This window comes from Periplaneta americana, chromosome 13 (genome assembly GCF_040183065.1).
Source record: "Periplaneta americana isolate PAMFEO1 chromosome 13, P.americana_PAMFEO1_priV1, whole genome shotgun sequence".
Taxonomy (NCBI): domain Eukaryota; kingdom Metazoa; phylum Arthropoda; class Insecta; order Blattodea; family Blattidae; genus Periplaneta; species Periplaneta americana.
This window is the reverse complement of record NC_091129.1, coordinates 169996235-170016244: the sequence shown is the minus strand read 5'-3', so window position 1 is coordinate 170016244 and position 20010 is coordinate 169996235. Positions and strand designations below refer to the sequence as shown.

Here is a 20010-nt window from a genome sequence, read left to right as displayed (position 1 = left end):
TTCTCGCCCATATCTGCAGGATCCAGGAATAAATGTGGTTTATTATCTGCTCTCAGGTTTGCGGTTCCGATACAGACAACACGGGTACGAGAACAGACACTTCTGCAGGCAGATCACAGTGACTGCAAAGTTGAGTGTGCCTGAGCTGTTCTATGACTGCCACTGGACTAAGTCTGAGTATGAGGGAACGCCATTCACATTTGAGTACAGAGCTGAAGACCTGCATCACGTCGAGTACCGACAGTACGAGATAATGCTACCCCTCTACAAGTACACTGGTACGTGCCAACTCAGACATAATTCCCTGGGTCATGTGACTGCGTTCTGCTACAAGTTGCAGCAGGTTGTGTCAGCAGAATATGTTCTCCAAAACCAATGAGTTGTTTGGGTGAGAAGTTAATATATCTTGATATTTTCTTTCAGTTCATTTGGGAAAGGACATTCATTCCCATATTTGGATACATGTCAGACTACAATTGAAGAGTCATCTTAAAACGCATTTTTATGAAAGGACTGGGCTAGTTTTTTATCCACTGGTCTATGGACTGAACGAGTTTTCAAGTGACATGCGCAATAACACAAACTTTTAGACAAGGATTGACATTATTTTGGAAGAAAACAAGCTTGAAATGTAATGATAGAGAGCTCGTACGTAATCATAATATACATATGAACAGTACAGGGGAAAACAATCGAAGTCACGATTATCTTAAGGGTGATGTCATCATCAAATCCAGTATATTACTGCAAAATTTATTGCTGTTTCTAATGAAAAAGTAGGAAATGACGACTGTATTCGTGGTGATAATTCTCTTTTATATATTTTTCAGTAATAAACTGAATTAGATTATGACATCACCCTTAAGAGAATTGTGGCTTCGATTGTTTTTCCTCTGTACTCTTCATATGTATAAATTTGTTATTGTTGCCCTTGGCAGTGAAGCCATTAGTGCTCTTGCTCTCCAGTATTTTTCTATTATGGATCCAGCAGGTAGGGCATCACAGGATTCAGTCATTTCTTCTTCTTGCTCACATACATAGTGAGGTCTGGGTTATTGTTTAATCCTTCGCTTAACAGTCATGTTCTGAATTTTGCTGCTGTAGTTTTGCAAGGGATGGTTTCTAGTTTATTAATAACGATAGGCTATTCCACTTTTTGTACTTGGCTTTGTTGTGTAATTCTTGGTTGTGTTGGTCTTTGTATCTGTTTTTAATTACAGTATTGTTTTTATAGAAATGAACTTTTGAAGTAGGTCACGGCCTCTTTTTGCAAGAAGATCAGCAGTCTTCTGAAACAGATATGACTTCTAAAATGTGTAAATATATTAAAACAATGGGAATAATCAACAAAATTATGAAGCCTTCCCTAATACAGCAACACACAAGAATATGTTTGTATAAAACCTTAGCTGGACCTGTACTATGTTACGAAAGTGAAGCATGGACAATGAGAAATAGGCTGTAAGGATATCAGCAGAATAACGGCCTGTCAAATAAAATTTATGAGAGCAACACTAGGATATAGTCGCTTGGATCACAAAAGAAATGAGGATATCATGCAAGAACTTCAGTTACAATCACTCTCACAGTTTATAAACAAGTACCAGCTGCAGTGGAAAAACCATGTCCAACAAATGAATCGTAATAGACTTCCAAAAGCCATGCTTCTATACTGTCCCGAGGGGAAGAAATCTTTGGGCTGTCCAAAAAAAGGTGGACTGAGAATGACTCACTGAGGCTGTAACAGGCCTTGGGCCTTATATTTGTTTGGATGATGATGATGATGATGATGATGATAGAAATGGCTTTGTTAAGTTTATCTGCAGATACTTCAATTTGTGAAATGAGATGTCATTTTTGTTCAGTTTCTTCTGTAAATTTTTCTCTATTTTACTTGTATTGTATTGGTATAATGCTACGTTTCCCAACCTGTGGTTCGCGAACCTCCTAGGGGGTTTGCCAAAACTTTTCCGTAATGATGGGTTTCGAGGTTAGGCCTATTATTGTTTCCTCCATTTCTGCGGCATTGTCATAATAATAATAATAATAATAATAATTATTATTATTATTATTATTATTATTATTATTATTATTTTAAAATTAAATTAATTCTATAATGGCTCTTGTTACATATGTGTAACATCGGGAATTTATCACATTATTTTCACAATAAATTAATATTTATCGCCAATGCCTGATTTACAGTTATGTAACAATGTTAGGAATGCATTTGATTTCGCTACAATGGAAATTTAGTCTGGCAGCTTCTTTGTGTTCTAACAATACTAACAACAGTACCGCGACCCGACTAAGGAACGGTTACATGGCAGTCAGGCCTTTGATTTTAGATGTTAATGTGGAATTTCAACAAACTTACCTACATTTAATTTTGTATTTTCAACAATAGCCTACTTCTTCTTTCCTTGTGGCAAATGCAGTAAGTTGTAAGTTGTGTATCAATCGTTTCCGTTCACATTAAAATGGATAACTGGTTGAAAAGTGGAAGTTTGAAAGGGAAACAGGGTTTAACAAAATCGCAAGTTAGTGTTGTGTCAACAGGTCATTCAGCTTCTAGTGATGTGTTCTACCCTGGAGATCAGTGTGTAAATGAAGCCAGTTTTGTGGAGGGTACCTAGCTAAAATATGTGAACTCACTTTTAATATTTCGCTTGTTATTTTATCATACCCTGAGGAGCTTTTTACTTTAGATTTTTAATAATTGCAATTATTTGTTTGTTTGTTGGAAATATTTGAATATTTGGAAATTTTGTTGCAATTTTATTTGGGTCTGACGTTTTTGTATTGTTAGATATAAAGGTATAGTTTGTTACATTACTTTTTGATCGTCCACTTTCCTTTTTAATTATGTTCCAAGGTGTTTCGATTTTATTATCAGAGTTTTGTATTGTTGTATTATAGTGTAATTCTTTAGCTTTTTGGATCACTTTGTGTAATATTTTTTAATAATTTTATAGTGTTGTTTTAAGTTTGTATCATTATTATTTCTGCTCTGTATATATAATGATCTCTTGGTTTTGCATGAGATTTTAATACCCTGTGTAATCCATCTATTGTTGCATACTTTTTTGCATTTTTATACTTAACAGGTAAACTGGATTCAAAAATATTTAGAAAGTTTTATGGAACTTGTTGAATTTATTGTTCATATCACTTTGACTATATACAGATTCTCATGTTTCATTTTTAAGATTTGTTTCAAAATTATGTATAGATGCCTGTTGCTAGTAGCCAGAGTTGGGGTGTAGTCAATATATAGGGAGCAGTGGCGAGCTTGTGTGAGGGTGGCAATGAACCTCCGGGTTCCTTAAAAGCCAGTAAGTAAGTAAGGCACACAGAAGGCACACCAATGAGCAAGTTGGAAATGAATCAACCAGCCATTCTATTCCAGCTCCAGACACGAGCCTGCAAAACTGGACATCACTGATGTACGTGGACATCTCTGAGTTGCCAGTGTTCGTGGTCAGATGGCAGCAAGCTCCACAGAGGTTCGGCGTCCTGGACTACAGGATCCAGGTGTTCCACAGTATGGATGGAGCAGACGAGCAGCTCGAAGCCAGTGAGACAGTGAGAGGAACAGCTGACGACACGATGCAGCTCAGCTATGCTTTCAACTCGTTCCCCAGCTCTGGCCAGTTCTACTTCGAGGTGTGCATTCTGAGCGACAGGTGCGCTGATGGTGTGTGTCGTGTGTCCAGATCTCCCAACATTATTGTGCGTAAGTGTAATAGTGAGTTACAAAAAATTATTTTTTTATAAACCCTCAATTGCTTGCTTTCTGTATGCTATAATATCTTTCCCTTTTCAAGTATGAACGTGATTTTGCAATGTCCTCTGCAAATTATTGCTGTCATTATTCAGAGAAGTTGATATTGTTAGCGAAGTTCACCCAATTTTTGTTTTGGATAGTTTAAATTGAAATTTGCGAAAATAGGAGTATCTTACCGCATGTACTATTCTTCTCTTGTTCCAAATTTTTTAGCTTTGTGTTCTTCACCTTCTTACTTACTTATTTACTGGCTTTTAAGGAACCCGGAGGTTCATTGCCGCTCTCACATAAGCGCACCATTGGTCCCTATCCTGAGCAAGAGTAATCCAGTCTCTCCATTATATTCCACCTCCCTCAAATCTATTTTAATATCTTCCCATCTACGTCTTGGCCTCCCCAAACGTCTTTTTCCCTCCGGCCTCCCAACTAACTCTATATGCATTTCTGGATTCGCCCATATGTGCCACATGCCCTGCCCATCTCAAATGTCTGGATTTAATGTTCCTAATTATGTCAGGTGAAGAATACAATGTGTGCAGTTCTGTGTTGTGTAACTTTCTCCATTCTCCTGTAACTTCATCCTTCTTAGCCCCAAATATTTTCCTAAGCACCTTATTCTCAAACACCCTTAACCTATGTTCCTCTCTCAAAGTGAGAGTCCAAGCTTCACAACCAATGATAATATAACTGTTTTATAAATTCTAACTTTCAGATTTTTTGACGGCAGACTGGATGATAAAAGCTTCTCAACCGAATAATAACAGGGTTGGTTACCTTCAGTATTCATAAATACAGGTTAAGTGTTGTTCGAAGATTTTTGTGTTCTGGAAGTTATATTCTGCGATGTCCACAGCCATATCTGAAGGAATTTATTTTTGACGTAAATACGTCTTTGTTTGAAGTACAGTTGTTGACGAAATAACAATAAGACGAACACAGTAGAAATTCAGGGAAGAGAAGGAACAGTTAATCGGAAAAGTTGGATAATCCATTTTCATTTTTCTTACCTGATTTCTGTCTTCTTTTATAGAAGTCTACTATCGGCAATATTTTGTTAGGATCTCAATTCTAATTTTCTGAGGTAAAATAGTGCCCAAGAATTGTTGTCTCCTTGCTTCAAAAACCTCATGAGGATCTCAGCTGCAGTTGAACACGCGATCTCTTCTTTCCCTCTACTATAGTCATTGTTACTGACACTTTTAGTATTACATGCAGCATCAGGAGTGATGTCATCATTTTTTATTTCAAGCCCGGGAAGTGCCAATTTGCCTTCTGTTATGTTTTCTTCATCTCTTTCAAGGAATTTGGTCATTCTTAGCGACATGCTACTTAGTTTTTTGTAATTTATACAATTTTCACTGCAGTATCTTCTTGAAAATTTTGTATCAGATATTGCTAAAATACATGTGCATTATTTTTGTCAAATTGTTTGTTGAAAAATGTGCCCAGGTTCTTTTATATATCATGTATTAAACATTATTTCTATTTTCAGTAAACATTTATGTGCGCTTCACATAAAAATAATCAATTTCCTAAAAGTTTAAAATGAAGCTAAGACTCCCTATAATGAAATGGTGCATTGGTTATTTCCTGGTCAATATATACTTCATTAATTTAAAAAAAATGACTTCGATTTTTTGTTTCTTTTGCCTTTTCAACTTCACTGCCCAACATAAAAAAATCACAGCTTTCTTACGAATAATCATATGTGTACATACATGCACCACTTCATGCACAGACGGTTGTCATTATGTGTGCAAAGTTTCTTTACTCTGTCTATAGCCATTCAGGAGGTACCTTACTTACTTACAAATGGCTTTTAAAGAATTTGGAGGTTCATTTCCGCCCTCAAATAAATCTGCCATTGGTCCCTATCCAGAGGAAGATTAATTCTAGTAAGTTAAAATGTAGAAGCAATTGATTTATGGTAAAATCGCTTTAATGCATTCTCAATATGGATACCTGAAAACCTTAGTGATCCAAGTAACAATTTATTACTTTTGAGAGAAAGAAGGAAATATGTTTTCAGTTGCTATAGTCATTGAATATTTTAATATTTTTTATTTATGATGCCATCACCTTGACGTGGTGTTGTTTAAGTAACAAGTAACAAAGAGGTACTCACGCAAGCTGCATTAACACCACAATATTTTTCACTATTAAAGCTTATGATACATGGAGTCCCTCAGTGTAAAATTCTCCAGAGGTAAAATAGTCCCTCAATCAGATCTCTGGGTAGGGACTGCACTGAGAGATACCAAGAATCGAACTAAAGTACTTATTTGGAACACCAAAAGTCACACCATTCAGTCAATCAGAGCCAAGTTTAATACTGAAAAGAACCGTACACTGAGACAAAGAGGCAAATATAATACCAAAAGGATTGAAGTATGGTGTCAGTCCAATGCAGAAGCAAAATCCATTCTCTGTAATAAAAAAATGAGGCTAAAAAGAATAAATTCCATGTCTCATTGGGTAGCACATTTAAAGACCGAGAATTAAAACAAAAAGGCAACATTAACGAAAAAGATACAGACACACTAAAAATTGTACAATGAAACTCTAGGTCTTTAAGAAACAAAATGAATTTATTAAAGCAAGAAGTTCAAGACAAAAGCCTTCTATAATATGCATACAAGAATATTTTCAGATTAATGATATTTTACAAATTTGCTGACTACAAATTTTTTAATCTGTTTCGTGAAGATAGAGGGTGGAGGTGTTGTCACCATGATCCACAACTGCATTCATGTAATTGAATGTAAACAACAATTTAAAGGCCAAATTGAATACATCAGGACAAAATTATTACTTCAGAATAACATTTCATTTTCACTTGTCAGTGTATATATATCTCCAGGCCTAAACCTAGCAATGGATGATATAGAACAATTGATCCCGTCTGATCACAAGTTTATCATAGTTGCTGACTTTAACAGTAAACATTACATATGGAATAATGGACCTTCAAATCAATATGGAAACATAATCTGCAAATGGTTACTGAATAATGACATCATTTTAATTAAAGACAACAAAACAGCAACATATCAGTGTGGAAGCACTCTAGATCTCTCTTTCTGCTCATCTAACATATATAACTTCAAAAACTGGAGTGTTGGGGAAGATCTGCCAAGTGATCATCTTCCTGTTTGTATTACATTTTCATTTTCTACAAATAACTTGCCAGATAACATCCTACCTAAAACAAAATGGAAAATAAAGTCCTCAGACTGGTGTAAGTTCCATAAAGAAACTACACAATTTAACAAATTTAATGATAAAACAACATTGTCTCAAAAAACTATTGATTCCAGAACTTCAGAAATTACTGATATCATCATTGCAGCAAAAAGTCTGTTTAGACATCTGGTGGAATCATGATTTAACTTACTGTACATGAGAAAACAACAGCAATCTGCTCGATGACAGTGGATGAAAACTAGGACAGTTGATGATAAAATATAATAAAGCAAGGGCAAACCTCAGAAGTCTCTTGAAGCCAAAAGAACAAGCTGGCAGCAATTTGTTGGCTCCTTAAACCCAAATACTCGCCTACAAATGTATGGAAAAGACTTAAAGCTGTAGAAGGCATCACTCACCTTAAAGATAACAATCAAACAATAATAGCAGAAAATGCTAAAAAGGCAGAACTCTTAAATTCACACTATGCCCAAAGACTGACTAATAATTCATCATGGCCTAAATATATGAACAAAGAAAAACAATATCTTACAAGTAATTTTCAACTCATTTTTCATAATAATGATATAACAGACAATGCTTTTACCACTGAAGAAATAAACTTGGCAATATCAGAGTTACACAATTCTGCTACAGGAGAGGATGAAATCCATAACAGCATGTTATTAAATTCCTCTGATAAAATTAGGCAAGAAATTCTCCATCTCCTGAATAATATTTGGAAAACAGGCTTTTATACTAAAACTTGGAAAACTGCAATTGTTGTTGTTTTCTAATGCCAGGCGTTTGACAATAAAGTCATTTGACCTCTTGCAATCCAATATTTTTCAAAGATATTATCATGGCCAGCCACTGAAGCACAGATTTTGAGGTGTTCCGAATCCATTTCTTGGTTTGAGTTGCACAATGGGCAACTGCAATTGTAATTCCTATTCTCAAACCAGGTAAAGACAAATTGGACCCTAAATCATATAGACCGATATCTCTAACATTCTCCATTTCTAAATTACTGGAACTCATTGTCCACAGAAGATTAACCTGAAGATTTGAAACTTTCAATCTTTTAAGCCCATATCAGTTTGGCTTTAGACCATCATGTGATACAACTGAAGCTCTTTTATATTTTGCTCAAGAAATTTGTGAAGGTTTCACAGAAAAGAAAACATTAGCTGTAATGATAAACTTTGAAGCTTTTGATAATATCCTCACAGATCCATTTTATTACAATCTATGAAACTTGGAATCAAAGGCAGACTGCTAAGATTTCTACATTCTTTTCTTAATGAAAGAACAATTCAAACCTCTGTAAATAATCATTTATCTTTATTCAAAAAATTACAGGTGGTATACCTCATGGTTCTGTCTTAAGTCCAAATTTATTTAATATAATATTACATGACTTACCTGATGCTATTCCACCTGAGATAAAAATAAATATTTATGCAGATGATGATACAATATGGGCTACGAACAATGATCCAAATAAAACCTTAAGTTATACAAACAGCTGTAAATAATATCAGTAATTGGGCATCCAAATGGAATCTATCTCACAATCAAAAACTGAATATACTGCCTTCACAAGAAGATACAGCTTAAAAAACTATAAACCTCACATTTATTTGAATAATCAAGAAATTCAGTACAATCCAACTCCTAAGATCCTAGGATTAATTTTTGATGAAAAACTTTTATGGAAAACACATTTAACCAATGTTGGTTCGCAGTGTCTACCACGATTAAATATCTTGAATAAGGAATGGGGATCAGATATCATGACAATGCGTCCGTTTTATAATGTTTATAAATGATCAAAATTGACCTATGGGTGTGAAATATGGGGAGGAGCATCAGCAACTCATCTACAAAAAATTTCTGTTCTTCAAAATTCAGCCTTAAGATTATGCTTAGGAGTACCATAAACCACATCAACTGTTGCCTAGAAATTGAATGTAATATTCAACCAAACAGACACTATTTATTAAAAAGGGATCTAAAAATACATTTAAAATTGCAAGCCTCATCCAGATCTCAGATGTTCTTCGAACTGTCAGATAATATCCTGTGTAATATCTATAAAATAAGCAAAGAAGAAATACCAATCTATATCACAGACACACTCATTGCTAAAACTCCAGTTATGAACGAAATTCCTCCATGGAAATGGATGTCATTCCAGAACATAGCATACAAATTCCAGGAAATCATTCCAAAAATGATCCTCCACACATTCTTAAGTTGGATGCCGTGGAACTAATCTGCAGCACATATAAGTATTACCTTCAAATTTATACAGATGGATCTCTAAACCCTGAAGATGGGAGATGAGGAGCAGGGTATTATATTCCACAATATCAAGACAGTTACTTCATACCATATTCATCCTCCTCCAGTCTTGACACTGAATTGCTAGCTATTGATGCTGCTCTTCAGTGTGTTACTCAAATTTCTGAAAAATCTATTTGCATACTTACCGACTCCAAGGGGACTAGATTTAATATAATAAAATATGTACCAAACCTATACGCATATAGAATTATTCCAATTCAGAAACAACTAAGTAAAGTAAAAAAACTCCAAAAGGAAATAACATTCCACTGGATACCTAGTCATTGTGGCATACCTGGAAACGAGAAAGTCGATAATATTGCAAAACAGGCAACATATTTGTAACCACAACCTCTTCAAGTGATATCTCTATCCAGTGCCTTTGCTTCAGTAAGGTCTCATTTTATAAACCTATTGATCAACAATTGGCTCTCTTCTGACAAAGGAAAAATGTTACAGTCCGTTCAAAAGAAACCAAATGACCTGGAAATGTACAAAAACTTGCCCAGACATGTTCAAACATTTTTAACTAGAGCCAGAACAGATCACATTGTTACACAATTGTACCTATACTGATTTCACCTTTCTGATACTCCTACTTGTCTGTGGTGTAATAATCATGATGAAGTCTGGAACACGTTCTTCTATACTGTCCGTCCATAAACCACAAAAGAAGTAAATTAAAATCATCAGTACCAGTTGCAGAAGACACAGCTCTGCAGTATATACTGACTACACCCCAACTCTGCTGCTAACAACAGGCATCTGTAATGAACACTGATCAAAATACCCCTCATTTCTCATGAAAAACAAGAACTGAAAAGACTATAGGCTGGGTGATCTTGAAGGCCACACATCTGGAAATTGCCTAGAGATGATGTGGTCGTTACTTAAAGTTTCTTGCAGCAATTCTTTTACCTGGCGAGCAACATATGGTATTGCCCCATCTTGCATGAAAATAATGGTGTGGTAAGTTGTGTTTTTGCAAAGCTGGAGTCAGCAAGTTCCTATAACGTGCAGATGCCACTGTATACCTAACAGGTCCGTGAGGTGTCGTCTCCCAAAGAAAAACGGACCAAGAATGAAGAAGCTTGTGAAACCTCATCAAACAGTAATGTGAGCTGAGTGCAGTGGTTGTTCCTGCACAGCATACGCGGCAGTTCTGTGTATTCACCGTACCGTCCAGAGTAAAATTAATGTCACTAGAAGAACATACTGACAATTGCACACTTTGAGTGCTTACAGCGCCATATTCTCACTTGGTGGCAAAACCTTGGAAATAATTATTTTTCTGGCATAATTCGCAAGCCCATTGCCTAATTAGTATATCTACGAGTTTCACACTTACATGATCATTACAGTCTGAGCTGTACCATGCTAAACACTGTTAGTTTCATTATAAGCACCTGATACTTTTGCTATGTATTTTAACATATTCTCATACCTTATTGGATATGACTTCTCATCTTGTTTTAGAATAAACTTAGTCAGGGCTGGCAAACATGTTCCTTTATTTTTTCTGTTGTTCAATTCCACTTCATGGTAAGTATTCATGTCAGAAGTCTCTCCAGACTCCATTAAAGTAGAATGTTGTAGAATGTTGTCCTACACATCTTTGAAATCGTAATTTTTTCACCCCCTATATGTAGTGTGTGTATATATATATATATATATATATTTTTTGCTTCATGAATATCTTTGATAATCCACTAAAGTCAAAAAGCTGGTTTTTTTCCATATGGTTCACTTCAAATTTACTTTTTCCTGCAGCTTTCTATCAGTCCTTTCCACATGTCGGGAGTGTATTTGGGCCACTTTAACATGGCAAGTAACATCATTGACAAATCTCAAGAAATCGTTGGAACAAAGGGACTTTGTAGGTCATGGGTGGGAGATGTTGCAGTTAAAGCGCTTTCAGAATAAGAAGGCATATAAGGCGGAGCTAGTTCAGGCCGGTCTAGCTCGACTAGCCAGTAACAGTGAAGCTGTGTTGCCTAGTTAAATTGTCGCGAAGTCTCGCTGAAGCATTGCGTATTAGTTTCTTTCTTGCGCGCACAATATTTATGGCTAGTAATGAATTTTAAGCTGTGCCATTCGACAGAGCTCCGAATTCTAATCCAACAGTACAAGAATGGCAATTGTATGTCAACTGACTCCCGTGTTATCGCTTTAAGACTAAACAGAGATATCCAACCTACAATATACAGCATATTTTGCTCTGAAGTCCCTCTCTGTAAACGAAGATAGATTCTGTTTATTTTCAATTTCAGACGTGGACTGTTTTCTCTTGTGTGATGTGTAACTTACCGTAACAATGTCTCTTGAAGAGATTGCAAGTGGCTCTGGTATTTCATTTGTTATACGCAAAAAGATAGTCCTACACTCGCAGGCGAGGAGTACCGGTATTGTATTTTCTGTATTATAATTTTTCTGAAGGACTAGCTTATGATGCAATGCGTGTCAGTTTTTTAGAAACAAAGAATCTGACTGCAGAGGCGTGTGGTTTAGAAGTGCATACATTATCTCGTATTCTCGGACAGGGCAAAGAGATAATTCAAATAGGTGGTATACTGTAGGCTACCTGTATTTACCTCTCCTGGAAATAATGCAAAAAGTGTTAATTATTTGACGATTTTTAGAATCGTGTATTACTTCATCGTACGATATTTTAAATAGACTATATTAGTAGTATGTGTTAGCAGTGACATTATAGAACATGGAAAGCAAGAAGAAAGTTGAGAATAACCATGGATACGATTTTCACTTTTCATTGGAATATTATACATGGTATAAGACGAAGTACTGCTTAAATGTATGAGATATTTGGTTGATATTGTAAACATAAACACTCCTGCTTCTTTTTCGATGAATTATACGAAGAGTATTGACAACATTCTTGCTTAAGAGCATTAAAAACTTTATAAGATGAAGCAATTTAATTACATTTCACTTTTAAAATAAATACACGCGGTCCACACCTGTGGAGTAACGGTTAGTGCGTCTGGTGGCGAAACCAGGCGAGTTCGATTTCCAGTCGGGGCAAGTTACCTGGTTGAGGTTTTTCCGGGGTTTTCCCTCAACCCAATATGAGCAAATGCTGGGTAACTTTCGGTGCTGAATCCCGGACTCATTTCACCGGCATTATCACCATCTAATTCATATGCTAAATAAACCTAAGATATTGATAAAGCGTCGTAAAATAACCTACTAAAAATATAAATAAATACAGGAATGCTAGAAACGAGGAGATTTTATAATTCCAAAACTCAGTTTCTATTTTAAAAACCTTGCGTTGTATATAATATATTACATTATGTACCTTTTTCTAATATACAAATTTACCTTCAATATATTAACGATATTATTGGGTTACGGTTTTCATATTCACTTATATATAACTACCTTCACTCGTAGGCTTATACTGCCCATGCCAGAGTGATAGAACATAGAACTCTGGACCTCCAGGTAGGTATAAGCTTGAGGATTAAATGAAATTTTAGATAGTGTTGATTTAACAAAGTAAAAGAAAGTAATCTTCAATTTCAATATGAGTACTGAATTAGGCCTACAGATATGCTTATATTCTTATAGCCGGATTCTTAGCCAGACTATAGAACTCTGGACCTCTAGATACGTAAAAATCAGAGAATAAAATTAAATTAGATAGACTTATTTTAACAGAGAAAAATAAAATAATCTACAGTTTCAGTATGAATACTGAATTATGTATGATCACATATTATGCTTACGTTGCATTATAATCAGATTCGTAACGAGAATATAGAACCCTGGACCCCTAGGTAGGTATAAGCTTGAGAATTAAATTAAATTAAATGGGCTTCATTTAGCAGAGGAAAAAAAAAAATACTATTCAACTTCAATATCAATACTAAATTACGTCTCTACAGATATGTTTACGTTTTATTATCGCTAGATTCGTAGGCTCCCCTACAAACAAACTTTATCTCATCTTTCCTCTGGAGAAATAAACAATAATAAATCAACATTGCTGTACAAGGAAGTCTGAACATAAGGATAAATTTTCTCGCCCACAATTTTTTCAGGAGAGTATTTCATGTCAGATAGTGCAATACAATGTGCAGCATTCTTTTTTTAAAATTAAGACATTCTTTGTCTGACATTAGCATAGTAAATTTCTACATATCTGTCACTTTATTTCGAAAGTTAGTGTCTCCAAAATCTACTGATCTCTGAAGCGAAGAAGTAATAAAGATTGAGATGAATATTACTTCAGTAAGAGTAATTATATTTAAATATTACACATAATGAAGGAACAGATGTCGACCCACCCGCTCGCTACAATGAGCTGCAACTTATATTTCTGTCTTTATCTGTTGTCTCTGTCTTCCACGTCTCGTGCACCGTGTGACAACTCTGACAACGTCGCACTGCTGCTAGCACTCAATTGGCTTAGGCCATATGCCTTCTTATTCTGAAAGCGCTATAGCACCTGGATCACTCTAGCATTAAAAGATAAGCAACCACTTTCATGGGACAAACTGGAATTCTAACTTAGAATAAAGGTATGGCGAAGAAATCTTAACTACAGTATTTCTCAAGAACCTGTACATTTTTTGGTATCATATTTAAAAAATGAAGAAAATTAACCAGAACTCAGTGATGCTTCCCCTTGAATTCATATTCAGTTATTTTATGTAATTATTTTTCATATCTAAGTTTGATTCCAAAAAGTCACTGTAAGTGTCCTCTAATTCTATTTATATTGAAATGAAAGAACAATTTTGTTGTATTTGAAATAATTTTTTTATCTTGATCCGTTTTGTTAGTCTATCAAATGGACTGGATTCCATTTGTATTTAATTTTTTTTAATACTACATATGTTCATGGCAATGAACAGACAGACTTTATAACAGAACTGGAACCATGTGTGTCTTGACAATGTTGCAGACAGCTTTGTCACAAAGACACTGATTGCTTCCTCCATTGGCTGCGTGGTGCTCATACTCCTGGTTCTGCTCATTTTGTGTGTCTGGAGGCGAAGAAGAAGGAAGCGACTATCTCACAGTATGTGATTGATATGGCTATGCCTTAATGTGCCAGTTGCTGAAGTTTTAGATCGTTCAGACTGAATAACCATATGCACAGTCTTAGACACAAAAAAGTGCAAAATAAACATCCTTTCCCTAGTTGTGCTGCCCGAATGAATTTATAAAAAATTCGTGCTACAGAAGAGTGGTCATTTTTTGTGGCTGCAGCACCTAAGCAGTAGCATTTGAAAACTTTTAACAATGATAGGGTAACTTTTCTTTTCATTGAATGTATAAAATTTATTGATATTATAATCTCATATAACAGAATGAGCCTTTGAATTTTATTAAAATATTAGTCATACAGTCATACTCATGAGAAACATTTAATACTAAGGGTTTCTAAGATCGTATTTTGTGCAGAAAAGACTTTTTACAAATTTTGCTACTTAAAATATATTCTGAAAAGTACCACACTGTGATAATGTTAAAAGAAAAGAACAACTAGAAATTTTGCAAGATGAATAGAATATATATTTGAAACAAATTACGCGTGTTTATGTTTCATTACTGAGTCAAATACAGTCCTTATAGACACCCCCAAGACACGGACACTCTTCATACACAGACAGATTTTTATGTTCCAACTGAAATAATATAGAAATAATGATAAATTAAACTCTCGTTTACGGGCACACTCAGACATGGACACGGACAGCTGTTTAACAATCCCTTCGATGTCTATAAATGAGAAGTTTCACTGTATTTTTAACTGTTACTAATAATATGAAAAAAGATTAGGAAGTGCGTATTTATAAAAATAATTATGGCATAAGTTGGTGTGTTATAAAGGGTGCAGCAAAACATCCTCCCTAATTTAAAGTTTAAATAAAAAACAGATGGATCAAAATAAGGAAACTTTATTACTATGAATGGTATCTTAACAGTGGGAACTTTTAATTTTTTGAATAACGTGTGTCTCAAGTGGTGTTCTTCACTATCAACGCATTGCTGAATACGCCTTCGGAAATTCTGCATCACTCTAACTAGCAGTTCTTGAGGAATAAGACCAATTTCTTCCTGTATTGCATTTCTTAGATCTGGCAAAGTCCTCGGCCGATGTTTGAACACCTCAGCCTTAAGATGCCTTAATGTGTAATGCAGATGCTGGGTTCTTTTTAGTGATGAAGCACATTTTCACTTATTGGGATGCGTGAATCATCAAAATTTCTGATATTGGAGTGGACAGAACCCTCGTGAACTTCATGAAAAACCTCTACATAATGACCGTGTTACTGTATGGTGCGCGGTTGGGATACTTGGTCCTTACGTTTTTGAAGAGGATGGTGCTACTGTGACAGTAAACTCTCAGCGGTACACTTTTATGATCAACAATTTTTTGGCACCAAGACTCAATGTGCTGCAGATTGACCAGGTATGGTTTCAGCAGGACGGAACCACCTCTCACACAGCTCAGATTTCTCTCCATGTCCTGAGACAGATGTTTCCCGGACGTTTAATTTCTTCACGTGGCGACATCCCCTGGCCAGCACGATCACCAGACCTTGCACCCTGCGATTTTTTTATTTGGGAGCATCTTAAGGTTGAGGTGTTCAAACATCGGCCGAGGACTTTGCCAGACCCAAGAAATGCAATACAGGAAGAAACTGGTTTTATTCCTCAAGAAATGCTAGTTAGAGTGATGCAGAATTTCCGAAGTCGCATTCAACAATGCATTGATAGTGAAGGACGCCACTTGAGACACATGTTATTCAAAAAATGAAAAATTCCCACTGTTAAGATACCATTTATAGTAATAAAGTTTCCTTATTTTGACCCAACTGGTTTTTATTTAAACTTTAAATTAGGGAGGACGTTTATAATTAACTGTATTCAGGATCCGTGTGGTCACCCTCACTGGGGAGCTGATGATTTATCAAATCTTTCTCTCAAGCAGTATTTAAAATTATTTTCATTCGGATAAAATAAAAGTAATAGCATTTTTAATTTAATAATAATTATTTGAAATTCGGTGCAAACTAGTATAACAGTTTTTCTAATTTCATTGGAGTGTCTCTGTCCAGATACGAAGTCACCTGTGCTTTTGGTGGTGTACACACCATCCCGGAACTCTCACGTCAAATGTGTGTTGGAGCTCACACAGTATTTAAGAAATTTCTGCAATGTGGAAGCTCTGCTGGACCAGCTTGACATCCCTGGCACTGAAACTAAGGTATGAAACACACAAAGCCATGTCTATGGGGTTCCATCCCAGCCAGAGCGTTATGAACAAAGCAGAGTTTGCAGAGGGTTTTTTTCTCCCCTTTCATACCACCTGCCCTTTATTTAATGTGTAATACTTAAAATTAGGCTGAGATGAAGCCACATTTTTACACTTTTGATATGAGATAAGTTGAATGCTTGATCAAATCCTCAAATGAAAGAAAAAACATAATTTTGATTCTAATATGCAATGAGTTTCCCTGATATATTTTAAATTAAAATGTGAAATATATTATACATAACTTGTTTTTTATTATTTTATATTAAAAATTGATATTTATATGTATACTGTTCTGTGACTTGACACTATCTTGGCCAAAAAAATGACTAATTATATAGTGTGAAGTTTTATTAACGTTAGAAATGGTTATCATTTAAACTATTATTTACTCTTTTTAAGGAAAAGAAACTTTATATTAACGTAATTACTTCACAAAAGAAACAATAACCTAAAATTCATCTTTTACATCATATTCTCCTTCATCATCAGGTATCAAATTGAGGTAAAAGCCATGGTGGATTGGGGGGACATATTCCATTAGCTTCATTACATCTTTAAATTTGTTTTTCATTATTTTCACAGGTCCCACATTTTTCTGTCTTACGTCATGGTACAGATCTCGGATTTTATCTCTGCCGGTGAATGGTAGTTGGGATTTGAGCACTTGTCATTGTTGAGTGCTAGTACAACTGCTGCTTTCCCTCTTCCTCTCCACCACAGTTATGACGTCGCCCACCGGCAGAGATAAACTCCGAAATCTGTACTTGCGTTCCCTTTCTTTCTTGTCCAAACTCCATACTCATTCTGCTGTTGTTCATCCGCCCTCTATGATTTTGAAGGAATTCAGTGCTCATAAATGATTTTTTACAAATTCTCACTGATCTTCCATTAATATTAATTCTGAAAATGAAATATTCTGTTTCATTTGTAACAATTTTCTGGGGAATTCTTTTTGTTCTGTCGCTTTACATTACTGGCCTCAATACTGTCGAAGAGGTAAGCATTTTGCTTATCATAATCTCCTAAATCTCAGAATCCATTGAACACTTTTAAAATTATATCTGCATCTAATTCAAAACATCTTAAAGGACACTTGCTGCTGAAGCGACAGGTTTATCTGCTGTTGAAATATATTTGCGACCTTCATTTGTTATTTTTTTATTTCGATTAACCTTCTTCATATGTTGCACCCTCTTCCTCAATATAGGCTGTTTTGCAGGATTATTGAATGGAGATCTGCCGTGAGCTGACTCTTTTTCTTCTTTCCTGGCAAAATAGGTCTATTGTCATCCTGAAGGAAATATATTGTTGATATTGTTGAAACAATAACATTTTAATAATGAATTTTTTCTTCCAGTGATATAATAGTGTATTATAAAAGTCAAGTTAGTTCACATGTTTATACTACCCAGAAATGTACTTAATGGTAATTCAATAATCTGGTAATGTATTCATAAATATTAAATATTTAGGGAAAGAGAATGCCAAGCAACATATTACACAAATATAAGGTAAGAAAATGCCAAGCAAGAATTTTAAATTCAAGAATATTTTGACTTGTATAAGGTAATAAAAGGAACATTACGTCAGACATTAATGGATAGTAATATAATTTTAAATAAATAATAAAAAAGCAATAATTAGAAACATCTTATTTTGAAATTAAATCCATACTTTGTCCAACCAACACATCTACATTTAACACTCTGAGGGAAATATAATATCATGCAACACTTACCTGTACTTCAGTTTCTGATGTTAATTCTTCTTCAGAAAGTGGCAAATATTCATAATCACTGCCTTCACCATTTGAATCATTAGGAAACTTCAGCTCCCTCCTGTGCGCCATTCCCTTCAAACTTCCTTTGTTGCTTGACACTGTCTTGCAGTTACAGAAGATGCAAGAAGTTTTAGGGCAGGAACATAAAACGAATAATAGAGCCATCTGTTGAAACTCTTGACACCACAACCTTCAATATGTTATTTCCCATGAGATGGCATGATTAGTTCAATTTGGCCAGAAATGTGGCTTGGCACTTACTTACTGGGACCCTCTCTGGTCTTGAAGGCAATATAAGTTTCCGATGCTGGTATAAAAAGAACTTGGTGCTCCAGGCCCTGAGACCTATCAAGCATTCATCTGGTTCTCTAGAATGCCACATGTGTCAGCATCGGATTCTCGAATACCACCCAGATCACTGTCAGACTATAGTAGTTTCAGAATAAGAAGGCATATGACCTAGCAGCAGTACAACGTTGTCACACAATGCTTGGTGCACGAGACATGGAAGACAGAGACAACAGATGACAGAAAATATCAGCAGCAAGCGGGCAGGTCGAGATCTGTTCCTTCATTGTGTGTAATGTTTAAATATAATTACTCTTACTGAAGTTATTCTTGTCCCAATTTTTATTACTTCTTCGCTTCACAGATCAGTAGCTCTTGGAGTCACTAACTTGCGAAATAAAGTGACAGATGTAGAAATTTACTTTGCTAATGTCTGAGAAAGAATGTCTTAATTCTGTCTCAGACTTCTTTGTACAGCAAAGCTGAATTTATTATTGTTTATTTCTCCAGAAGAAAGATGAGATACAGTTTATTTGTAGGGACAGCCTATGAATCTAGTGATAATAAAATGTAAACATATCTGTAGATACGTAATTTAGTATTGATATTGAAGTTGAAAAGTATTTTATTTTTCCTCTGTTAAATGAAGTCTATATAATTTAATTTAATTCTCTAGCTTATACATACCTAGGGGTCCAGGGTTCTATATTCTGGTTATGAATCTGGCTATAATGCAACATAATCATAATGTGTGTGTTCATATATAACTCAGTACTCATACTGAAACTATAGATTATTTTATTTTTCTCTGTTAAACTAAGTCTATCTAATTTTTACATACCTAGAGGCCCAGAGTTCCATATTTTGGCTAAGAATCCAGCTATAAGAACATAAGCATATCTGTTCATATGTAGGTCTAATTCAGTAAACATTTCTGTGGTTAAATACTCTTTGTCCCTTGTGGCAGCTCACGAATGGTGAGAAGATTTATCAATTTTTAATATTGAAATAGAAGATGACTTTCTTTTATTTTGTTAAATCAAGCCTATCTAATTTAATTTAATCCTCAAGCTTATATCTACCTAGAGGTCCAGGATTCTATGTTCTATCATTCTGGCCTGTGGCAATATAAACCTACGAGTGAAGGTAGTTATACAGAAGTGAATATGAAAACCGTAACCCAATAATGTCGTTAATATATTGAAGGTAAAATTATATATTAGAAAAAACGTATAAAGTGTAATATATATATAATGAAAGGTTTTTAAAATAGAAATTGAGTTTTGGAATTTTAAAATCTCCTCGTTCCTAGCATGCCTCTATTTATTT

At 35.0% G+C, this 20010-nt stretch overlaps 1 protein-coding gene across 2 annotated transcripts in view; it reads left to right on the top strand.

Moving 5' to 3' along the window:
• LOC138712627 (uncharacterized) overlaps positions 1-20010 on the top strand; it is a 42900-nt gene that overhangs the window by 17314 nt on the left and 5576 nt on the right. For both annotated transcript variants that reach the window (XM_069844596.1, XM_069844595.1), the window contains exons 4-7: positions 57-278; positions 3410-3736; positions 14250-14366; positions 16414-16562. In XM_069844596.1, coding sequence (XP_069700697.1) covers positions 57-278; positions 3410-3736; positions 14250-14366; positions 16414-16562 — 815 coding nt within the window. The remainder of the gene's footprint in view (positions 1-56; positions 279-3409; positions 3737-14249; positions 14367-16413; positions 16563-20010) is intronic.